Raw genomic sequence first — 20,101 nt, 5'->3', positions numbered from 1 at the left:
GGGTTGCATTACTCTTCTATCTATCTATCTATCTATCTATCTATCTATCTATCTATCTATCTACCTATCTATGTATATTGGTTCTTTATATGTTATTTCCCTATTTACATTAGTAGTATGTCTTAGTCAGGGTTTCTATTCCTGCACAAACATCATGACCAAGAAGCAAGTTGGGGTGAAAGTATTTATTCAGCTTACACTTCTTCACTGCTGATCATTACTAAAGGAAGTCCAGAGAGGAACTCAAGTAGGTCAGGAAGTAGGAGCTGATGCAGAGGCCATGGAGGAATGTCTCTTACTGGCTTGCTTCCCCTGGCTTGCTCAGCCTGCTCTCTTTTAGAACCCAAGACTACCAGCCCAGGGTTGGTACCACCCACAAGGGTTCTACCCCCTCAATCACTAATTGAGGAAATACCTTACAGCTGGCTCTCATGGAGGCATTTCCTAACCTGAAGCTACTTCTTCTGTGATAACTTCAGTTTGTATCAAGTTGACACACAAAACCAGCCAGTACAAAGTGGGACTAAGGAGTCAGTGTATTTACATTAGCAGCTTGCTACAATAAACTAGCAAAGTGATCCTCAGCAATTTAACTTAGTCTTGTGTATAGATAAATATTAATATAGAAAAGTTCATATGAAAATGCAAACCCCAAAATAAGTTTGTTTTTTTAATTAGGTATACTTTTATTTACATTTCAAATGTTGCCCCCTTTCCTGGTCTCCCCCTCCGAAAATCCCATAAGCCATCTCTCCTTCCCCCAATCAGTTGTACCCTACTTCCCTGTCCTGGTATTCCTCTACACTACTGCATCAAGCCTTTCGAGGATCAACTCCTGTATTCCTCACTTTCTACTTTGATGTTCCTGGATTAAATTCTAACTTTAATAATCATTGACTCTGTTGCTCTCCTCTTATCTACTTGGATAATATTTTCAGCTGTAGTCAACACCACATTAAAAATTCAAAACTAGAGTATTCACATGACTTCCTCTCAGAACTGTTCCTTAAAGCCGTAAAATACTCATATCCTTCCTTATACATCCTGTGTAACTTAATTTTACAACAATCTCGAAAGGCTCTGCCTTCCTGGATGGACTGTAGCTTCCACAGGATGGATACTATGTTATGATTATAGATGCCATTTAGAGTTTTATTGATTATACTTGATTGACTTACATATTTGTTTATGATCTTATATTGCCTTGAAATTTGAACTTTTTTTAGAATCATAGGAATTGCTTCCTTCTGCTGCTGTGGAGCATAGCTGCTAGGGCTCACAGATGAATTCTGATGTCAAAGCTTTTTTCTGAACTCAAGTTCCTGTGAGTCAAGGGTCAGATACCACCACCACATTACTAGAGCTTATTCCAGATGGTTCTAATGATTTTCTTTTTTCTTTTACCCCATGGTTCTGTTTTCATCTATCTAATTTATCTCTTCCATTTTCTAAAAGGAGATGGGAGAGAAAGAGAACTTTCAATAAATGTTGGTTCTCATCATTATATGGTCTCAATTTACTTCTCCCCTGACTATTGTATTTATCTCAAGGGATCCAACATATGTAAACAGGGCAGGTCAGTGAAACAGTCACTCCAGGGAAGCTGCATTATTGGAAGCAATGCAAGATGCTATTAGAGCTAAAGAAACCTGAGCCAAATCCTATTAAGCCTCTGCTCTTGTCTTAGTTTGCATCTTTCCTGTTAACTACCTGCAGTTAACTATCTGTAGTGATTACATATTTGTGTCTACAAAGTTTTAAGGAGATAAAGTTATAATACAATGTTTCACATTAGATTAATGTGCTGTGATTTCCAGTCATTGTCCCACTGTCTTTCATAGTATCTTCATAACAATAGTCAAAAATCAATACTATTCATTTGCTTTTGTAGATATGCAATGATGTACAGAGGAAAAGCATGGTTTTTCCAATGTTGAAGCCCAGGATTTGTAGCAGGTTTAAGAATATTTGCAGCCGTGAATTCAAGGCTTCTTTGTTTTAATCATCTCTACATTAAGTGGAAGGAATTATTTATATTTTTCCACATGGTTTTCAGAGAATTGCCTTGTTACTTCCAAAATGTATGAATAATGTGAACTCCCTTATTAAAATGAGCATGGTATTAAAATGAGTTTGGGCACCAACGTTTTCTTTGTGAAAAGTCTTGAGTCTCAGGTAGTTTTGTGCCAGGTCCTGTCTGTTGCTTGTTTCTCTCCTGGATTCCCTTGCTGTCTTCCTACTTTTCCTACGTACTTTCACCAATATACTACTTCATCCCTTCTTTCAAACTTATGCTAAATCCTTCCGTGTAGAACATCACTCAACTGATTAAATCTGTGTAAATCTGGAATTAACTGAAAAATTTTCTATCTGTGTTTCTATCTATACATTTACAATCTAGGGAGAGTGAGGGGCAAGGAAGTAGATTTGGGATCTTGTCTCTACAAAAGGAATTAGAAATGAATAGTAATACAGTCTTACAGAGGTGGTGTGATAATTAGAAAAGAATGGGGTTTTTGCTCTTGTGAACTAAAATGAGTAAAAATAATCATCTCAATCATCATTTATCATTTGTATCTCTTGATTATCCTTTCATTTAATTCAGTTTTTCCATTAAAAACTTAGTTAAAAAATGACCCCTGACTTTTGTATTCTTGATGTATAGCAAGAAACTCAAGGGTCTGGCTGTGGCTCTGATTAAGTATCCCAAGGACCATGGTAATTCTCAATAATTATTTGTGGATTAGATGGAGTTTAAAATTCTAAATCAAATATAAGAAGAAGTTACAGAACTGAGGACACAGTTGTCATTCCAGTACTTGAGATGTGGAGCCAGGAACATCCTGAGCTCAAAACCAGCCAGAGTTATAAGGTGAATTCCAGCCTAGTCTGACTAAATAGTGAGATGTATTCTGTAAATAATAATAATAATAATAATAATACTAACAATAATTTAAAACTAAGTATAGGCCTGTTCTCCTCTAGAACAGGCTATGGATGGGTGGTTTTTAGCTGGCAGCCACAGACATAAGCTGAGGAATGTTGCTCATCTCTCCTGTGCAGGGAGTTTGCCCGTTGGAAGGTGAGGAACACAGCCATAGAAAGGAGAGACCTGGTCCGTCATCCAGTGCCCCTCATGCCGGAGTTTCAAAGGAGCATCCGTCTGCTTGGCAGGAGACCCACCACTCAGCAGTTCATTGATACCATCATCAAAAAGTACGGCACCCACCTGCTCATCTCTGCTACATTGGGAGGTAGGTCAGCAGCTACTGGGCCATGATTCCATCATTTTTGTTTCCAGGATGTCAGGAGAATTTGATGCTCTGAGAGCCAAGACATATTAGTCTCAGTTCCATTCTATATCTCTCAAAAGCATGCATTTCCATAGATGCCAACTGTCTTGGCTGCTGACATCTTGTCAGAAGAGATGATCCACATAAATTCTAATTTTGAAATATTAACTCATAGAAATATGAATTGTTGGAATGAAATATTTTTTGAAATTTTTTTTTTAAGAATGCTTCCTGTTATCATTACCATCATTCTTCTGGAACGGGATCTAATTTTGGGAAAATGAAATGTCATGTGAATTTAGGGAAATTCTTTCATTTAAATCAGCATTAACAGGTGATATTTGACGTTAGCTTTAGGTAAGTGGACTATTATATGCATATTATATGGGCTTGGAAGTGGTTAACAGGAAAGTAGGCCAATTGCTTTGCTCTACTCAGCCTTACCCATATTCCCTTCTAGGGCAATCCATCTGTGAGAGAACGAGTAGAGGGAGTAGACTGAAACCAATGAAAAGGTCACAGGAACAATGGGAACTGGTGTAAACTGGGGCATTTAAGTTATGGTGTCCTGCCTGAATCATCATTTGATATCCCTTAAGCACTGAGGTTTTTTTTTTTTTTTTCTTTTTCCTCAGTAACTAAGTTCATTGTTCTTTCTGAAAAAAATCTTTGGTGTTTCAACACCTGAATAGAGCTAATGAAATGCATTTGGTTAGGGACCAAGCTAGGCAAAAATAAATCAATCTGTTGGACAGATTGAAGTGTTATTACAACATGGCTTTTTCCTGTGGAACACTCCGTACTTACCTCATAGAAGCAGTGGCACATTAACTCAATAGGGTGTGTCAAGATAAAGGAAACAAGCAGTGATTTTCAGGCTGAATATACACTATTTATGAGCATGGATATGTTCATATGTGTGAGCATATGTGCAAATGCACATACATGCAAGATTGTGACATTATTAGTAAAAAACATATTCATTTGTAAAAAGAAAATGGGTGATTTCTACAGAACACAGCATCCACTTAGACCTTGCCTTTAAGTGACGCCCAGCTCCCCTTTCACGGGGAAAGCATAGTTTATACACAACTCTTCCATTAAAAGCTGTGCTTTGGTCTCAGTCCCTTGAAATTCCAAGTAACAAAATACTTTTCTTTCTCCATGAAATTTATTTTTAATTTCTCTGAGACAAGGCGGTAAATTATTCACAGAGCCTTGTTCCTCTCCTGCTTTTACAACACAATACTTTAAAATATGCAAAGCACTGAATTGAAATCCGATGTTGGACAACAGTCTCTGAATGTTCACTCAGGCCTCACTGAAGAGGCGGAGAATAGCTAAGAGGAAGAGGTTTAAGATGGATCAAATACTATATGTTAGAAATTGTGTGATGTCCTTCACATATCATTACTTCAATTATTCACTCATTCATTCATGCCTGAAAAAATATTTCTTAAGGGCTTCCTACTGCACCAGGAGGGACGGAGTTAAAGAATTCTAAGGAAAAGAATAAGATCTAGAATGAGCCTAGTTGCTTTCTAGCTCTGCAGGACACTTTTCATCATCCTAGAAGTTACTTCTGCAAATGCTTAGTTGTCCATGCCTGTGCCTTGGTTTCCTCTTTTGTACGTAATCATAATAATAGCGTTCTTTTAATACATATTGTGAGGATTTAACAAAAAAATTAATAAAAGAAAAGACATATAAAACTCCTTAGCAAACACTCACACGTGGCTAAAGGGAAGAAAATGCTGAGCACAATGTCACTAGCAAATCTTGCTATTGTTGTCACTATCATTGCTGTTATTATTTAATGAAGCTAAAGAACTCAGGGGTCCATGATTGAAGCCCTATCCTGTCACTCAATTAAAGTGTGGGAGGTATTCAGAAACTCACGTCCATGCCAGGATATCAGTTTCCCAATCTCTACAGGAAGAAGTGTAGACAATATTATTTATTATAGTTTTTTTTTTTTTATCCCTAGGAACACTGTATTCACAGCAAATGCTTTGATAAACCTTTTGAGGTGTCAAGTAAGTTCCTAAAGGCATAATTAAATATCAGCAGATGAGCCTTGAACTGTCTGGTACAGGACAAAAAGTGCATTTTCTCTGCTCTTTAGGGAAATGAAAGCTGAAGGACAGGGAGTGGGAAGCACACAATCAAGCTAGGGAAGTGGCCAGCAACTTAGAAGTTTCCACTGGCTCGTTAGCTTTTTATGAAAACTGTTAAATTCACAAAAGCTCGTGATAAGAATGATCTGATGGAAAGTCGTTTTGGGAGTAATTCTGTGTCTGGAATTACATGTAGTAATTTTTCCATGGTCTCTTTGAAAGCATGTTTTTGGGTTAAAGAAAATATTTTGTAGACTAGACATCTTTGAGATATGCCTGATTAATCTGGCATTCCTGCTTGGAGTATGTGCCTACCTGTTTAAAGGGCATACATGCATTCCTCCCAAACTTGCCTATGAGTGACTGTCCCTGTGTATGGATATGTGTATGGATATGCACAGTGGCACATATATTCATATATGCACATAGACTTATATGAGAGCTTTTGCATATATAGAAATGTATGTACTACATTCATATCTTATTATACATAAGGATGTGTGCTCATGCTTCTCCCTTGTTCATTTGCATGTTCTTGTGAGGGAACTTGGTATTCTGCACACTGCGTATCAGAAAACATTATTTTGGCTGAGGTGATGGTTGATAATAAAATCGTAATGTGTCTAATGAAAGGATGTGGAATATTACAGCATTCCCAAGTTTCATTATATCAGTACCTCCCAAAGAGCAGTATATTCCATTGATTCAAAAAATAAAATACCCAGCTCCCAGCACTTGCCATCTTGTGTGCTGGCATTAGAAGCTTCCTTTTTCTTCTGAGGAAAAATGCTTCAGGGAGTAAGACAAGATGCTGGACAAACTAGAAGACTGGGGAAAGGCCTGTGTGGGGTGAAGAGGCAATTTGCAGCAATGGCCAAGTGGGAATGCAGCTCCAAACAGCACATTCTCTTAATATACACGAAATTAAGTCTTAATAATGCAGCAAGAAGTCCATTAACCCCTCTTGATCTAAGGCTTGCTTCTGCCAGCTCTCAGTCCAGAGGGAACTGGTTTGTTTCACCTTCTGTTCCATAAGCCCCTAGGAGAGCAGATGCTGACATGTGGAATATTTATTTCCAATGCCACATTGCCTTTACTCCTAGCATTCACTTACTATAGACTTCTCTACCCATCTATTGATGCTTTCATTTATCCAATCATCTGCTACACATTCATCCTCTGCCCATCCATTTACCTGTCAAATGATAAGTGAACATCTGCTCTTTGTTGGACCCTAGTAGAAGCATTGAGAACATTAGAAAGATGAATTGGGTAATTCACATTTACTCTCTCCACCACCCACTGTCCCTGACTCTCAAAGTGCATTTGGGTGTAAAGTCATCTATAAGCTAGAACTTTTCCGGCTTAAAAGAATAGTAACATTTCCTACTGTCCAATGTGGAACAGGGAATTTATGAGAAAATGCAAACTTATCTCCTGTTCAGAATTCAGTCAAGGTATATGGCATCCCATGATGTACTTGGATAACCTTTGGAATATTTCAATGTAGTTGCTCAGGTAGATAGGTCAATAAATAAGTACTGTAGAGTTGGTATGCTTCTACATTTATTTCTTCATGTATAATCCTAATAATATTTACTAAGTACACAATTCATGCTCTCATATGCTAAGTAGGAATAATTTTACAATTGCTCTGACCTCACTGTACTTTTAGAGAACTCTGCTCTAGAGCAAGGCACAGGCTGTTAGCTCAGGAATCCCTGAAGAACAAAGACTGGGGAAAGTAGTGTATTGAAGAATTGAAGGGAACTGTGGGCATACTAGGAAAACATTGTCACCTAGATAAGGTGAGGAATGGAAGGCAAAGAGACAGATTCCAAGGAAAGATCTTATCAGACAAATAGGAATGAGTAAATGTTATCCAGGTCAGAAAAGCAGAGTGAGGAACACTGAGTTCCGCTTACAGAGCAAAGCAGTCAACAGAGAGAAAGAGGGTAGCATTAGGCAGAACAGAGTTGTTGGCAGACATATGAAGAGGCATTTATTTTGTAAAGCAGTGATACTTGATATAGAAGTAAACTGGAGCATGCTTTATTTGATGAACGCATGCATAACTAGACAGACTAGGTTCTCAGACTTGAGGTCCATGTTATCTACAGAGGTCTTACACACAGGTCTGCCTTTCTGTCTGCTTGTCACTCTGCCCTGGTGATTCATCTAAAAGATTATGAATGATATTAAGCTGCTTTTTTTCTATAGCCCTCTCTGGATAATAGAAACAGTATGTAATCCCGCATGTAAGCAGTGTAACCTATTTTAAATTCTCTCTAGGTATTAAGTAGTTTATATCTGGCTAGTCTAGTTCCAAGGTCTGTGACTTTAACCACTACTAAACTAATTCAACCAATATCTCATATATTTTCTCTCTCTGTCCCCCTTCTCTCTTCTTATTCTCTCCTTTCACTTTCCTTCCTCCCTTATTTCTTTTCTTCTTTCTTCCTTTCTTTTCTAAAAAAACAAGCATACAAAGACACACGCACACACACACAAAACCATTTTTAGGGAAATAATGGCTGGGTTTAAACTCAGGGCTTTGGATCAGGGCTGAGCATATCCATTACTATTGAGCTACAGCCCAACCATATCCTAATTAACTTTTGGAGGGTCATAATGAACCAGAAACACTTCTAAAGACTACATTTTATAAAGGAAACAGAAAAGGGGTGGAAATCAATTTAATAATACATTTGACTTAGTGTAGCATATTTAAAATAGCATTATATCAACAAGGTAGTAAGAAGCCTATTGCCAATGAGAAGTGCTACATTTCTGTTTTGTTTGTTTTTTTTGTTTTGTTTTGTTTTGTTTTGTTTTGTTTTGTTTTGTTTTGTTTTGTTTTGAGACAGGGTTTCTCTGTGTGGCCCTGGCTGTCATGGAACTCACTCTGTAGTCCAGGCTGGCCTCAAACTCAGAAATCCACCTGCTTCTGCCTCCAACATGCTGGGACTAAAGGCATGTGCTACTACTGCCTGGCCTGAGAAGTGCTACATTTTTATGCTAAATATGTAGTTCCATAGCATAGCTCCATGTCCTATTCTTTTGTCATTGTGACACTTGCCAACGTGCACTAATAGGGATATGCCCAGCACAGACATGGACACTGGACCTGAGCTTAATGTTCAACCTGTGGAAAAATGAAAGCAAATGACTTCTTCTCTTAGGTTGATGGCATGGCATTAGAGGCATCCCTACATAATTCTTCGGGATGTACTTGGGTATGCCAGACACAGGGCTGGCAAATGGAGCTGGCATTAGAAATGTCCTAGAAAGCTGTGTAATATTTCAAAAGTCAAACATTTAGGAGAAGGAGAGGGCACACTCCTCCTGAGAGTAAATTTCTTGCCCTTTCTTCAACTAAAAAAGCCATCAGTATTCTAAAAAAGCTTTCCAGTTGTCCTACATATCAGGTTTTATGCCTTAGAATGTAATGTGAGTGTTTGATCTCTAAATATTTTACTATATTTATTATATGTAATGGTAACTGCTATATATTGGATATCTGAAATTATCAAATAATTATAATTCATAGTAATACAATGCTTGCTGAGTGCCATGTAACATACAACTATTTACTGTAATAGATTTAACATCATGATAATCTTAGGAATTAAAGAGATGCAGCTTATATCACTATCTTGTACATGAAGAATCTGAACTGATGAAAACTAGTTCTAACCAAGGCAGGCTCTTTCTATTGTCTTGGCCTAAAATGACAAACAACAACTAACTAACTAGTTATTTCATTATTGTATTTATTTATATTAAAAACTCTGCAATTTTTGTATATGAAGGAAATATGATTATATGTACTCTGATCTGCGTTCTTCATCAGTCCTGTGTTCTCTCCCACATTTATGTCTTTGTTTAGTTTGCATGTTTTTCTAATTGTCTCTTTGGTTGGTTGGTTTGTCTCCTTGGTTGCTTGTTGGTTTGCCTCTTTGGTTGCTTGTTAGTTTGCCTCGTTAGTTGGTTAGTTTGTCTTATTATATGGCCCAGACTAACCTAGAGCTTACTATGTAGTTGTGCCTGCTGTCAAACTCACTAATTTTCCACTACCTGCTGAGTACCATGATTAAAAGTGTGTCCCACCACACCTGGATCACTTTACTGTTTATCTTTCTTTCTGCTTTTCTGTCTTCTTCTTTTCCCAATCTCCCATCCTCCCTTCCTTTTTTCCCTCTCCCTCCACTGTACATCTAGTCTTCCTTCTCTCATCTTTCCTTTGTGGTGGCTGGAATTGAGTTCAGTCAGGCCTAGCTTTGTGAATTCTTAGAATATGCCCTAGCATTGAGCTTAGGGCAAAGTCAAATGCTAATTGATTGTTAAGTGTTAAAATGAAATAAAGAGAGTTCTTGCATCTTAACTAATTCATTCTTGCTGATAATCCCAAAGGGATTTGTTGTTGTTGTTTTGTTGCTGGTTTTTGTTGTTCTTCTTTTATTTTTCCCACATTTCCAATTTTGCTAATGATTAAAGTGAGGGACATATTTAAGAGGGACAATTAAGAAATGTGGTCAGGTTGTCTCAGAGAAGAATGGAGGCTGGAATATGGTAGCTATGTCTATTTGCTGGGCCTTTCTAGAATTTTTCACAAACTTACATTGAAATAGATTGTAATGTACATTACATCTTAGTAGTATTAGAAATCTACATATAGATTTATAGGAAAACGTATGGAAGAAAGTGTATAAATTCATATTATTGTATTCATATCTCTAAGATATGTTGCATACAAATCTTAATTTCACTGTCCACTCATCAGACATTTAAGAGGTCTTTCTCTCTCTCTCTCTCTCTCTCTCTCTCTCTCTCTCTCTCTCTCTCTAATTCCCCTGAGTATACAGCTGTGTACTTCACCCTTTTCTGAATCTGTCCATCATTTCTCTATATATCCATTACCTGTCATTTATCTGTCTAAAAAAGAAATAAAGGGCAGATGTGAAGAAGTGATAAGAAACCAGCAGAGAAAAGGAAAAGAAAGAATTAAATTGTGTTGAGGAAGCAGAAAAAAAAAGAACAAGGAAAAAATATCTATTCCAAATCTATTATCAACTTTCTCAGAAGTAGAGGACTTCACTGGGTAAGACAGTGCCCTTGAGATGTATGTACTGGTTTATTTGGAGATGGCCTTTGATTGCGGAGCAGTATTTAATGGTCATTGCTTCAATGGGATTTATAACAACTTCTGGATTCCGTCTTCTCTAATGTGCCTTTGATTGTATAGATGCAGGTATATTTTGACAGGTTGGTTGGAGCATAAGTCTGCTGCCAGCATCCCAGATATGGAAGCCCCTCCTCCCACACTGAAATTGGAGTAACTTTTCTCATCCTTTTCCTTTCCTATGCAGGAGAGGAGGCTTTGACCATGTACATGGACAAAAGTCGCCTCGACCGGAAGTCAGGGAATGCTACCCAAAGTGTTGAAGCTTTGCACCAGCTTGCATCATCCTACTTTGTCGACCGTGATGGCACCATGAGAAGGCTCCACGAGATCCAGATTTCAACTGGAGCAATCAAGGTACAACCTTAAGGTGTACTTAGGTTCTCAGGTCAGCAGGACCATGATAGAGACAATTTAAAAGCAGATAACAAACTTGCTTAGCTTCATACTAGTGTACCCCATTCTCCCTCCACCCAGCACTCAGATAGACCTTACCAAATAGGCTCTCACAAAATGAGTATCTTCATTAGGGTGGCCTTATCTACTGAGTTATTTATATATTATGTTATAGCCATTGCAGAATTAACTACAGTGCTATCAGTCTATGTTAAATAGATGCTTTGATGAACAACTGTCCACTTACAAATGAACACTTGGGTATACTGCTCACTGAAGCATGCTAATGTGCACCAACCTTGCCCATAGAACCAGCCTTTAGAGATGCTGGAAATATCTCTATTTTTACTGGCCAGGAAGTAGGTTTAGTCACATGTGATTATTGAACACTTGACTATGTCTACAAAGGAAGTACCTTTGTGAGTTGATTCAATTTCAACTAATTCAAAGTCAAGGAGACATGTTGGCTATATTAGCTATGAATTCTCAAGTTAGTGGCTTTAAAGTACGGGAAATTTAAGATTCCATTTCCAGTACAGTGAGTTTCCAGATGACCTCTACAACGAAAGTGTGGGAGAACATCCTTGAAATAAAGAATTAATTCGTCAGAGGGTATTTTTTCCTGCCCTAAATTTTCTTAAACTAGATTATGCCTACATTTTCCATCTGAGTCTTTGCTCTAACTTCTGAGTAAAATGTAGATCTTGTCTCATATTAAAAATCTCTTAAGACATCACTAGGGAAACGAGACAGAGGGGAAGGTCAAGTTAGACTCAGGCAGCTTGAATCAGAAATTGATCATTAGTAGAGAAACCTGTGAGCACAAGAGGACCTAACTGGAGAGGAAGATAGTAAGGAGAGGAATGAACCAGTTCGACAAAGGACCAGCTTATCCAAGAAGAATCACCTATATTGAGGCTGATTATGTTATCAAGGGGTTTGGCACTAGAGACAGATCTTTATGAAGCCATCAGAGTCAGGGATCTGCTAAGGCCTGGTTTTCATTATTACCAAATAGTTCTCTACCCCCAGATGGGGTAGAGAATTGAGATATTGAAGCCTTGTCAGGAGATAATCCTCTTCTGTGCATCCTGGAATGTGCAGCCTGAATCTTTAGGAGGGATTTCTCAAACAAATTGTACAGAGACCTCTCAGTGAGCCATTTTTTACACTAATACTGGCTTCTATGCACAACTTGGCTCTGGGAGGTTTTTATTTTTTCCCCTTAGCTTAAAGCTATCTCAGGACTCACAACATGATTTGGTGCAAGCCAGTGTTTGACCCAGATAACGTAACTATAATAAAATAAGTTAGTAGTCTTAAGTCTTACTCAATATGAAGTATGCTATTATTCATCACAAAAGGAAGGAGTTATTTGAAAGAGACAAACAAGCAAATATTGGTCAGCCAGTGAAGATGATCACTGCATAAACCTGGTCACCTGATTTCCATCCCCTCCGATACAAATAAAGTTTAAAGGAGAGAATAAATTCCAGAAAGTTGCCCCCATCACACTCTACATTCTGTGAGATGCATGCTCCCAATTATAAACATGTTAGGAGGTGCATATGCACATGGATGATGATGGAGATGATGATGATATATTGAAATAATAAATTCAAAACTATAGTCACTTTGTCTCTTTATGTAAGAGCATCGCCAATTTTATAGACAAGGGAAGCTAAAGACAAAGGAAGAACAAGATACCAGCCTACATGAAAGAGATGCAATGTGTTGGCTTTGCCACAATTTGTCTATCCTTTCAATGGAAGCTTTACTTTTACAGTTGAACATACACTTCAACTTGAAAGAACGGCGAGTTAGGGGACAGGGCTTTTATAGAGGAAACCATTTTAATATCATGATTATTTTCATGCTATGCAGAAGTTCCCTTTTGTCGCCACCTTGAATCTTGGAAGACAACATCACAAATACACTATACAACCCAAGTTTACTTTTTTAAATCCTACAGTGGCACTGATTGTAATTATTGCTGAAATTTCTTTTGACAAATGGAGACAATTGTATTGTTTTTGACTGATAATAGCGCCTGTGGACTCATTGCCATTTATAGAGGCGTTTAGTAATCAACTGGCCATTTCTGAAGACTCCCTGTGCCAGGCACTTAAAGTCGTCACATGTGTCCTACAGCCCCCCCCCCCCCCAGAAGACACTGATAACTTAGAGGAGTTAAGTGGCTTCCTTATGTCACACAGCAACTTAATAATAGTGGTTTTTTTTCTGATTCTGAAGCCTAGGCTTTAGAATTGCATCATTGTGCTTCACTGTTTTCATTCACATAAAGCGTCACATGTGAAGGGAGAAGTGGTGGTGGAGAGTGAACAGTATGGATTCAGTATGTGTATGTGGTCATCCTTGCAGTCCTGTCTGCTTATCCAGAGCCACACACAGTTCTAGGCACAGGCCAGGCATTCTGGAGCCGTCTCGATGGTAGACTTACTTTTCAAGGTATTTTATAAACAAACCTGTATGCCTACTGTACCCTTCTATCATTTAATGTCCACTCTAGGTCACAGAGACACGCACTGGGCCTCTGGGCTGTAACAGCTATGACAACCTGGACTCTGTGAGTTCTGTCCTTCTGCAAAGCACGGAGAGCAAACTGCACCTTCAAGGTAGGAAACTGATGTAAAATGTATCAGCACTAGAGGTTCGTAGGGGGTAATCATTCCAGAGATGACTAGTAAGAATAAGGCATATAGAGAATCAGAAAGAGGAAAAAAAAAACCCAAAAAATAAAATTTAGAAATATTGAAATCAGGCAGCTCTGAGATGATCCATAAGAATTTTACCATATACAGAGCATTAAGCTCATGGTTATTAATTAGTTTTCAGGAAAAAAAAGCATGAAAATGTGAGCTCTATCAGATTACTTTGATGAAAATGTCATATCATTTATAGATGCCTGATGCCTCAGACACACTACATATTAAAGTTTCATATCTTATCATCTTATTGATTTGATTTCTAGTGTGTTTTGGAAAGTGATGTTTAAATCTCAGATAAACAAATAATATTCTCTGTAATTTAGTCCTATTTTGGCTCATCTGTAGTTTTGAAGAAAAAGATGCACGTACACTTTGTAGAGTTAAGAACTACCAGTGCTCAGTTCTGGCTAGTATGTATAAAAATACATATGGACGTGAACTTTAATATCATAACCGCTATGGGGATTAATTTTTTGATTTTTGTAAATGTTTCTGTTCATTCAGCTTTGTCAAATTTAAATGAATAAATTTATACTTTTTAATTTATATCACAGAGAAGAAAGGAGGTTTTACATATGTGTGTGTATTAAAGCTGATGTTATAATAAACAATATATGCTTTCTTTAACTTTTTGAGATTATTGTAAAATTACATCATTACCCTTTCCTTTCCTTTATATATTTTAAACACTATCTCAATTTCTGTATGTGAAATGTAAGTGAATTATCTCACATCTGTAAAACATAATATTAGGCCACTAGCAAAATATTATTTATAAAGAATTTTCTAGAATAAGAGAAACTGATCTGGCATTAATTAAACACTGGACGATTTCTTATTCAAGATGACTGGTCTTAACAATGTAAAAGAAGAAAATTAATCCTGTAAGAAAATGCTGAAATGTCAAAAGAGGTTACTTTGGGAGAGTGAAGTTATATACTATTTTAAGCTTCTGGTTGCCTTTTCGACTTTCCTTCAATGATCACATATTAATTTTACAGTCAGACAAAGAATAGTAAGCTCTAACTTTGAGAAGAAAAAAATCATGACCTTCCCAAAAATTATATGCTAAAGATGATTCTGAATGTCTGTGGGAAGAACTTGGGTTGAAACTGGCAGGCACAGGGCTTGGGAGAGCCTAACAAGACTTCCGTGTTCCAGTTCCTTGACAGTTCTGTGATTCATGAACTTGTTACAGATCGTAATTGGAAAACAGTGTAAGCAGAACTTTAGAGTTTCTCTTGGGATTCTAAATTAATATCTCCTGGAGAAACTCAGGCCAATATAATGGTTTCATGTTTCAATACACACACACACACACACACACACATACACACACACAAACACACACATACACGCACACACACACACACACGCACACACACACACGCGTGCTCACACACACACACACACACAAGCACACATGCAATGTTAACATCTCAGATACTTAGAAACAAACTAAATCACTCCTTTTTAGTAGATAGATGAGGTGACTTAAGTTTCAAACAAAAAAGGAAAAAAAGCATGGAACATATCCGTTGGATATATTAGAATTTTCAGCATCTTAGTTCATGTGATACCTGAGCAAGTCTTTAAAACTATAATCAAGATTTCAGTCTAGAAAGTTATATACCAGTGTATGTTTACCTACTTTTTGGCACGCTGAGGCTACACAGAATGGTAAATTATAATTGTAATAAGCTTATTACAGTAAAAATAAGCTTACTATCAAGGAAAATTTTGAAGTTTTTATAACACTTGGAGTCTAATTTACCATGGTTCCAGGAAATCTTAAGCTTTGATGCTTTTTCACCTTCTGTCATCATATTTTCCTTTTCAAATTATGTATTCGTTTTCACTTAGAATTCTAAATTTCTTCCCTCTTCTATAGACCTGGCCCTCCAAAACCTGAGAAGTCCAAGGGCGCCATTTCCAAAAGTCTGCTTGCCACACAGGCAGAACTTGACAACCCTGCACTTTAGATTTTTCTCAGATCTGAACTGAAGGATTGAGTCCATATTTAAGCATCTCACCTTAAAAATGATGCTGAGAGAGTAGAATGTCTAGAGAACGATCTCCAGTAGTAGCAAAGGTTTATTTGAAGCATAATGGATTTCTCTGAATTATATTATCTGAATATACCTGAAGTACTGACTTACAAGAAACAGTTATACTCACCTGGACGAAATGGGCCAGGATCAATGGAGTAAGAAGGGGATTATAATACCCTAGGTCTATCTCAGTGTAAACTGAACCTTCCTTTCTTCCTTCCTCTCTCCCTCCTCCCTCCCTCCCTCCCTCCCTCCATCCCTCCCTCCTTCCCTTCTTCCCTTTCTTCTTTTACTTCTGATTCCAAAGAATCAAAAGTATAGCCTGTGACACACATGCTATTGCACTGAGAAAGACACTCAGCCTCAAAGTGGCTTGCTCAAGGTATATTCCTGCCCAAGCACGGAGTGAGCTTCTTGCTGATGCGTTAGCTAAACATTACAAGAAAATATGTTTGGTAAATATACTACCAAGCATATATTATACAGATAATGTAAGCATTATCCAACAATTGAGTTGGATAATTTTAGCATGAGTAATTCCTAATATTTTAATTTTATTTATTCTACATCCAATCTGCAATTTTCCTCTCTCTTCTCCTCCAAGTCCCTTGTCCACAATATTCCTGCACTCCATCTACTCCTCCTTTTCTCTTCTGTAAAGTGCCAGCTTCCATAGATGTCAGCTACCCATGGCAAACCAAGTTGCAGTGGGACTAGGTACCTCTTTTCGATGTAAGGCTAGAAACAGCAACCCAGTAAGTAGAAGTCCCAAAACCAGAGTCAGAGAAATCCCCTACTCCCACTGTTAGATTTCTACAAGAAGAGCAAGCTACACAAATCTAGCATATATCTAGAAGACCTAGGTCAGTTCCATGTAGATTCTCTGGTTGTCCATTCAGTATCTGTCATCCCCTATTGGCTCAGGTTAGTTGATTTGGTTCATTTTCCTGTGGTGTCTCTACCCTTCTGGATTCTACAACCCTTCCTCCCCATTTTCTGAGGGATTCCCCAAGCTCCACCTAATGTGTGGCCATTGGTTCTCTGCATGTCTTTCCATCAGCTGCTGGGTGAAGCCCTTCTGCTGACATTTGGAGTAGGATACAATCTTTAAGTATAGCAGAATATTATTAAGAATCATTCCATTCACGTTTTTCCTTTTGTGTTTGATTCTGTCGTTTGCCTCTGTTCTTTCCAGCCTCTGACTACTGACCCTCTGGACAGTGTTAGGGTTTTTATTCCTCTCATTGCATGAGGCTCAAGCTGGACCAGGCATTGCTGGGCCACTCCTACAACTTCTCTGCTATCTTTATCCCACATCTTGTAGACAGGACAAATTATAGGTCAAAGGTTTTGTGGCTGAGTTGGTATCCTAGTCCCTCCAGTGAAAGTCATGCCTGGATGGGAGTGTTTTAACTCTTTTCTAGTGACCAATATTGACTTTTATAAAAGTGATGAATCAACAAATTTTTACAAAAACTATTTTCAAATTTAAAACTACACTACATGTATGAACACTTATTACTGAAGTCAATACCTCTCTGTATGATCTATATTTATTTATATCTGATATATACATATCTTTCTTTATATACGTTTTATTATTGAGTATAAAATATTTAGGTAGTATGACCTATGGACCTATGTCACATTATATATATTTATTTATATATATAATTTAAAATTCATTTCAATAGTAAGTTAAGAAAAATGATAGAATGAAGATCAAGAGTAACACAGCTTCTATTTCAGGGAAACATGCATTTTAAAGAGAGAACAAAACATTAGCAATAAATGTGCTAGATTTTAATAGAGAAGATTATGGGGGCTGTTACAGGATATAAGATTATAGATGTTTTGTGAGGATTATGCCTGTGAGCAATATACACAGCTTGATACCTGAAGGATAAGTGGAAAGGTAGGGACATAGGTGCAGAGGATGACAGAAGACTCTTTATAAAGGAACCTTCAAGGAAATTAAAGTCTTATGAGATTAAAACAGAAGGCTCAGTGGTGGGAAAAACACGATACTATTTAAAAGTCCTTACAACGTCTGATCCGCACTAATGAGCTGAATATACATGTAAGAAATAAATGCATTCTGGGAACATTTTCCATATTGGATGAAGAGAACTCTACTTTGGAATGTCATTCTTCCTTGGTGTGGGAGAGCAAATGAGATGAGATTTGTGACAGTAAGGCCATTGGGCTTGGAAAATGATAAACCAATTGGAGAGGGATTTTGGAAGCATTATGATTCATGTTCAATAAAACAAGAGCTTGAAGCATTTCAATACTTAATTCAATGGGATGTGGGCATGTTATAGAGAAGATGAGTAGAGAAACATCTATGATTCAAGGTAATGTGTACTGTAATAGGAAGAATGAAGGGTTCAGAAAAAAAAGGGGTAGCTGATATCACTGGTACAGGTAAAGGAGTCATAGCAAAAGACATCAGAAGAGATCAAAGAAACTTCTTAACTACAAGATAAAATGACTCTGAATAGGCCATATGCAATGGTCTAAAAATACTCAGTATAAAAAAAGACTGAAAAATGAACACATGAAAGTTAAAACTCTTTTCATAAAATATACTATTAATAGAATGTAAATGTTAGGAACATAATGCATGACAGAGTTCTGATATAAAATATGTGAATAACTTCTATATAATATTAGAATAAGGAAGCTAGCCTGTTTAAAAGAAAGAAAGAAAATGGATAAAATACAGGCGTAAGTAGTTCACAAATAATAATCTGTAGATGACAAACAACTGAAAAGATGCTTAAGTTATCAGAAAAAAATGTAGATGAAAACTGCCTTCTAACACTACCCGAGCACAGAACTCCATGCCACAAATGAAAAAGCTTGACAGTACCAAGAAACGAGAACTGAAGTCATGAATGCTTGCATGCTTTGCCAGAGGGAGCATAAATTAGTTACAACCATTTTGGAAAACTGTTGATGGTTTGTACTAAGAATCACATATGTGCTTTTACTGTTACCCAAAAATATTAACTCCTTGAGATATGCCAAGAGAAGTGTACCAAAGTTCACAGAAACTATGACTGTTTATAATAAATTCAATCAAAATAGAAAAGAAAGGAAACCATTGAAATGTATTCATATCCTCAAGAAAATAAATATATTGGTAATACAGGCCCTTATACAATGATGAGAAAGAGCATGTCACTGCTTCATGAAACAATATGGGAGCATCTCACGAGCTTAACACTAAAGGAGAAGTAAGCTAGACACAAAATGTATGTAATACCATTGTGTTGCTATACTGGCCCAAAATTATAAAAACACATAATTTTAAACATCCAAACACAGTGGAAATTTTAGGGAAGGTGAATGGGACAATGACTAAAAGAGAACAAGTAAAGTTCCTGGGTCACTAGTAATGCTGTATTCCTTGGCCTAGCTAGTTGTACCTGGGTATGTTTGTTTTGAAAATCCGTAGAGTTAAGCACACATTATTTAGATTTATGCATGCTTTATATATACATTATGCATCTATTCAATATTTATTTAATAATACACTCAATCTTGACACTTCTGCCAAGAGACATTGTAAATAAAGCGAAGGCACAAAAGAGAGCTCAGCCCAGCCAGAAGCTTGTCATAGGACTGAGGGCAGATAAGATATCGTGGACAGCATTTTTCATGTATTCAGTGATTCCTATGTGCTAGCGACTGTACCAATAACAATCTTTCAAATTATCTTTGATTCCTGATATTTAATTTGAATTAGTATTTTTATTTATTTTACTAGATGGAACTTTTAGTTCTCACGTGGTTTCCATGAAGACAGTAAAAAAATAGTATCCTTAATTTACAGGTGAAATAGCTGAGTTTCATTGAGGTTGTTCAATAAAGATTTGAATTGGAATTTTTGCTTAGACCTCCTGACTTCATAACTCTTCTTCAAAATAATGTCATTCTATATACTTCTGTCTGTCTCCTCATCCCTTTGAACAAACTGTTGGGAGTTGGGATGGGGATACATAAGATACAGAATTGGATGCTCTCAGCCAACCATTGCACTGAGTGTGGGACCTCCAGTGGAGGAGTTAGAGAAAGGACTGAAGAAATTGAAGGGGTTTGCAACCCCATAGGAATAACAACATCAATCAACCAGACCCCCCAGAGCTCCCAGGAACTAAAGCACCAACCAAGGAATACACATGGCTCCAGCTGCATTCAGAGCAGAGGAAGGCCTTGTCAGGCATCAGTGGGAAGAGAGATCCTTGGTGCTATGAAGGACTGATATATGCCCCAGTGTAGGGGAATTGAGGGTAGGGAGGCAGGAGTGGGTGGGTGGGTGGATAGA

At 37.4% G+C, this 20,101-nt stretch overlaps 1 protein-coding gene across 1 annotated transcript in view; it reads left to right on the top strand.

The window, feature by feature from the left end:
• The window catches only part of Brinp1 (BMP/retinoic acid inducible neural specific 1), a 140,725-nt gene that overhangs the window by 62,566 nt on the left and 58,058 nt on the right, over nucleotides 1-20,101 (top strand). The window contains exons 2-4 of the mRNA XM_052175513.1: nucleotides 3,064-3,254; nucleotides 10,780-10,949; nucleotides 13,519-13,624. Coding sequence (XP_052031473.1) covers nucleotides 3,064-3,254; nucleotides 10,780-10,949; nucleotides 13,519-13,624 — 467 coding nt within the window. The remainder of the gene's footprint in view (nucleotides 1-3,063; nucleotides 3,255-10,779; nucleotides 10,950-13,518; nucleotides 13,625-20,101) is intronic.

This window comes from Apodemus sylvaticus, chromosome 3 (assembly GCF_947179515.1).
Source record: "Apodemus sylvaticus chromosome 3, mApoSyl1.1, whole genome shotgun sequence".
Taxonomy (NCBI): domain Eukaryota; kingdom Metazoa; phylum Chordata; class Mammalia; order Rodentia; family Muridae; genus Apodemus; species Apodemus sylvaticus.
The sequence above is the reverse complement of the archived record's forward strand: the minus strand, read 5'-3'. Positions and strand labels throughout refer to the sequence as shown.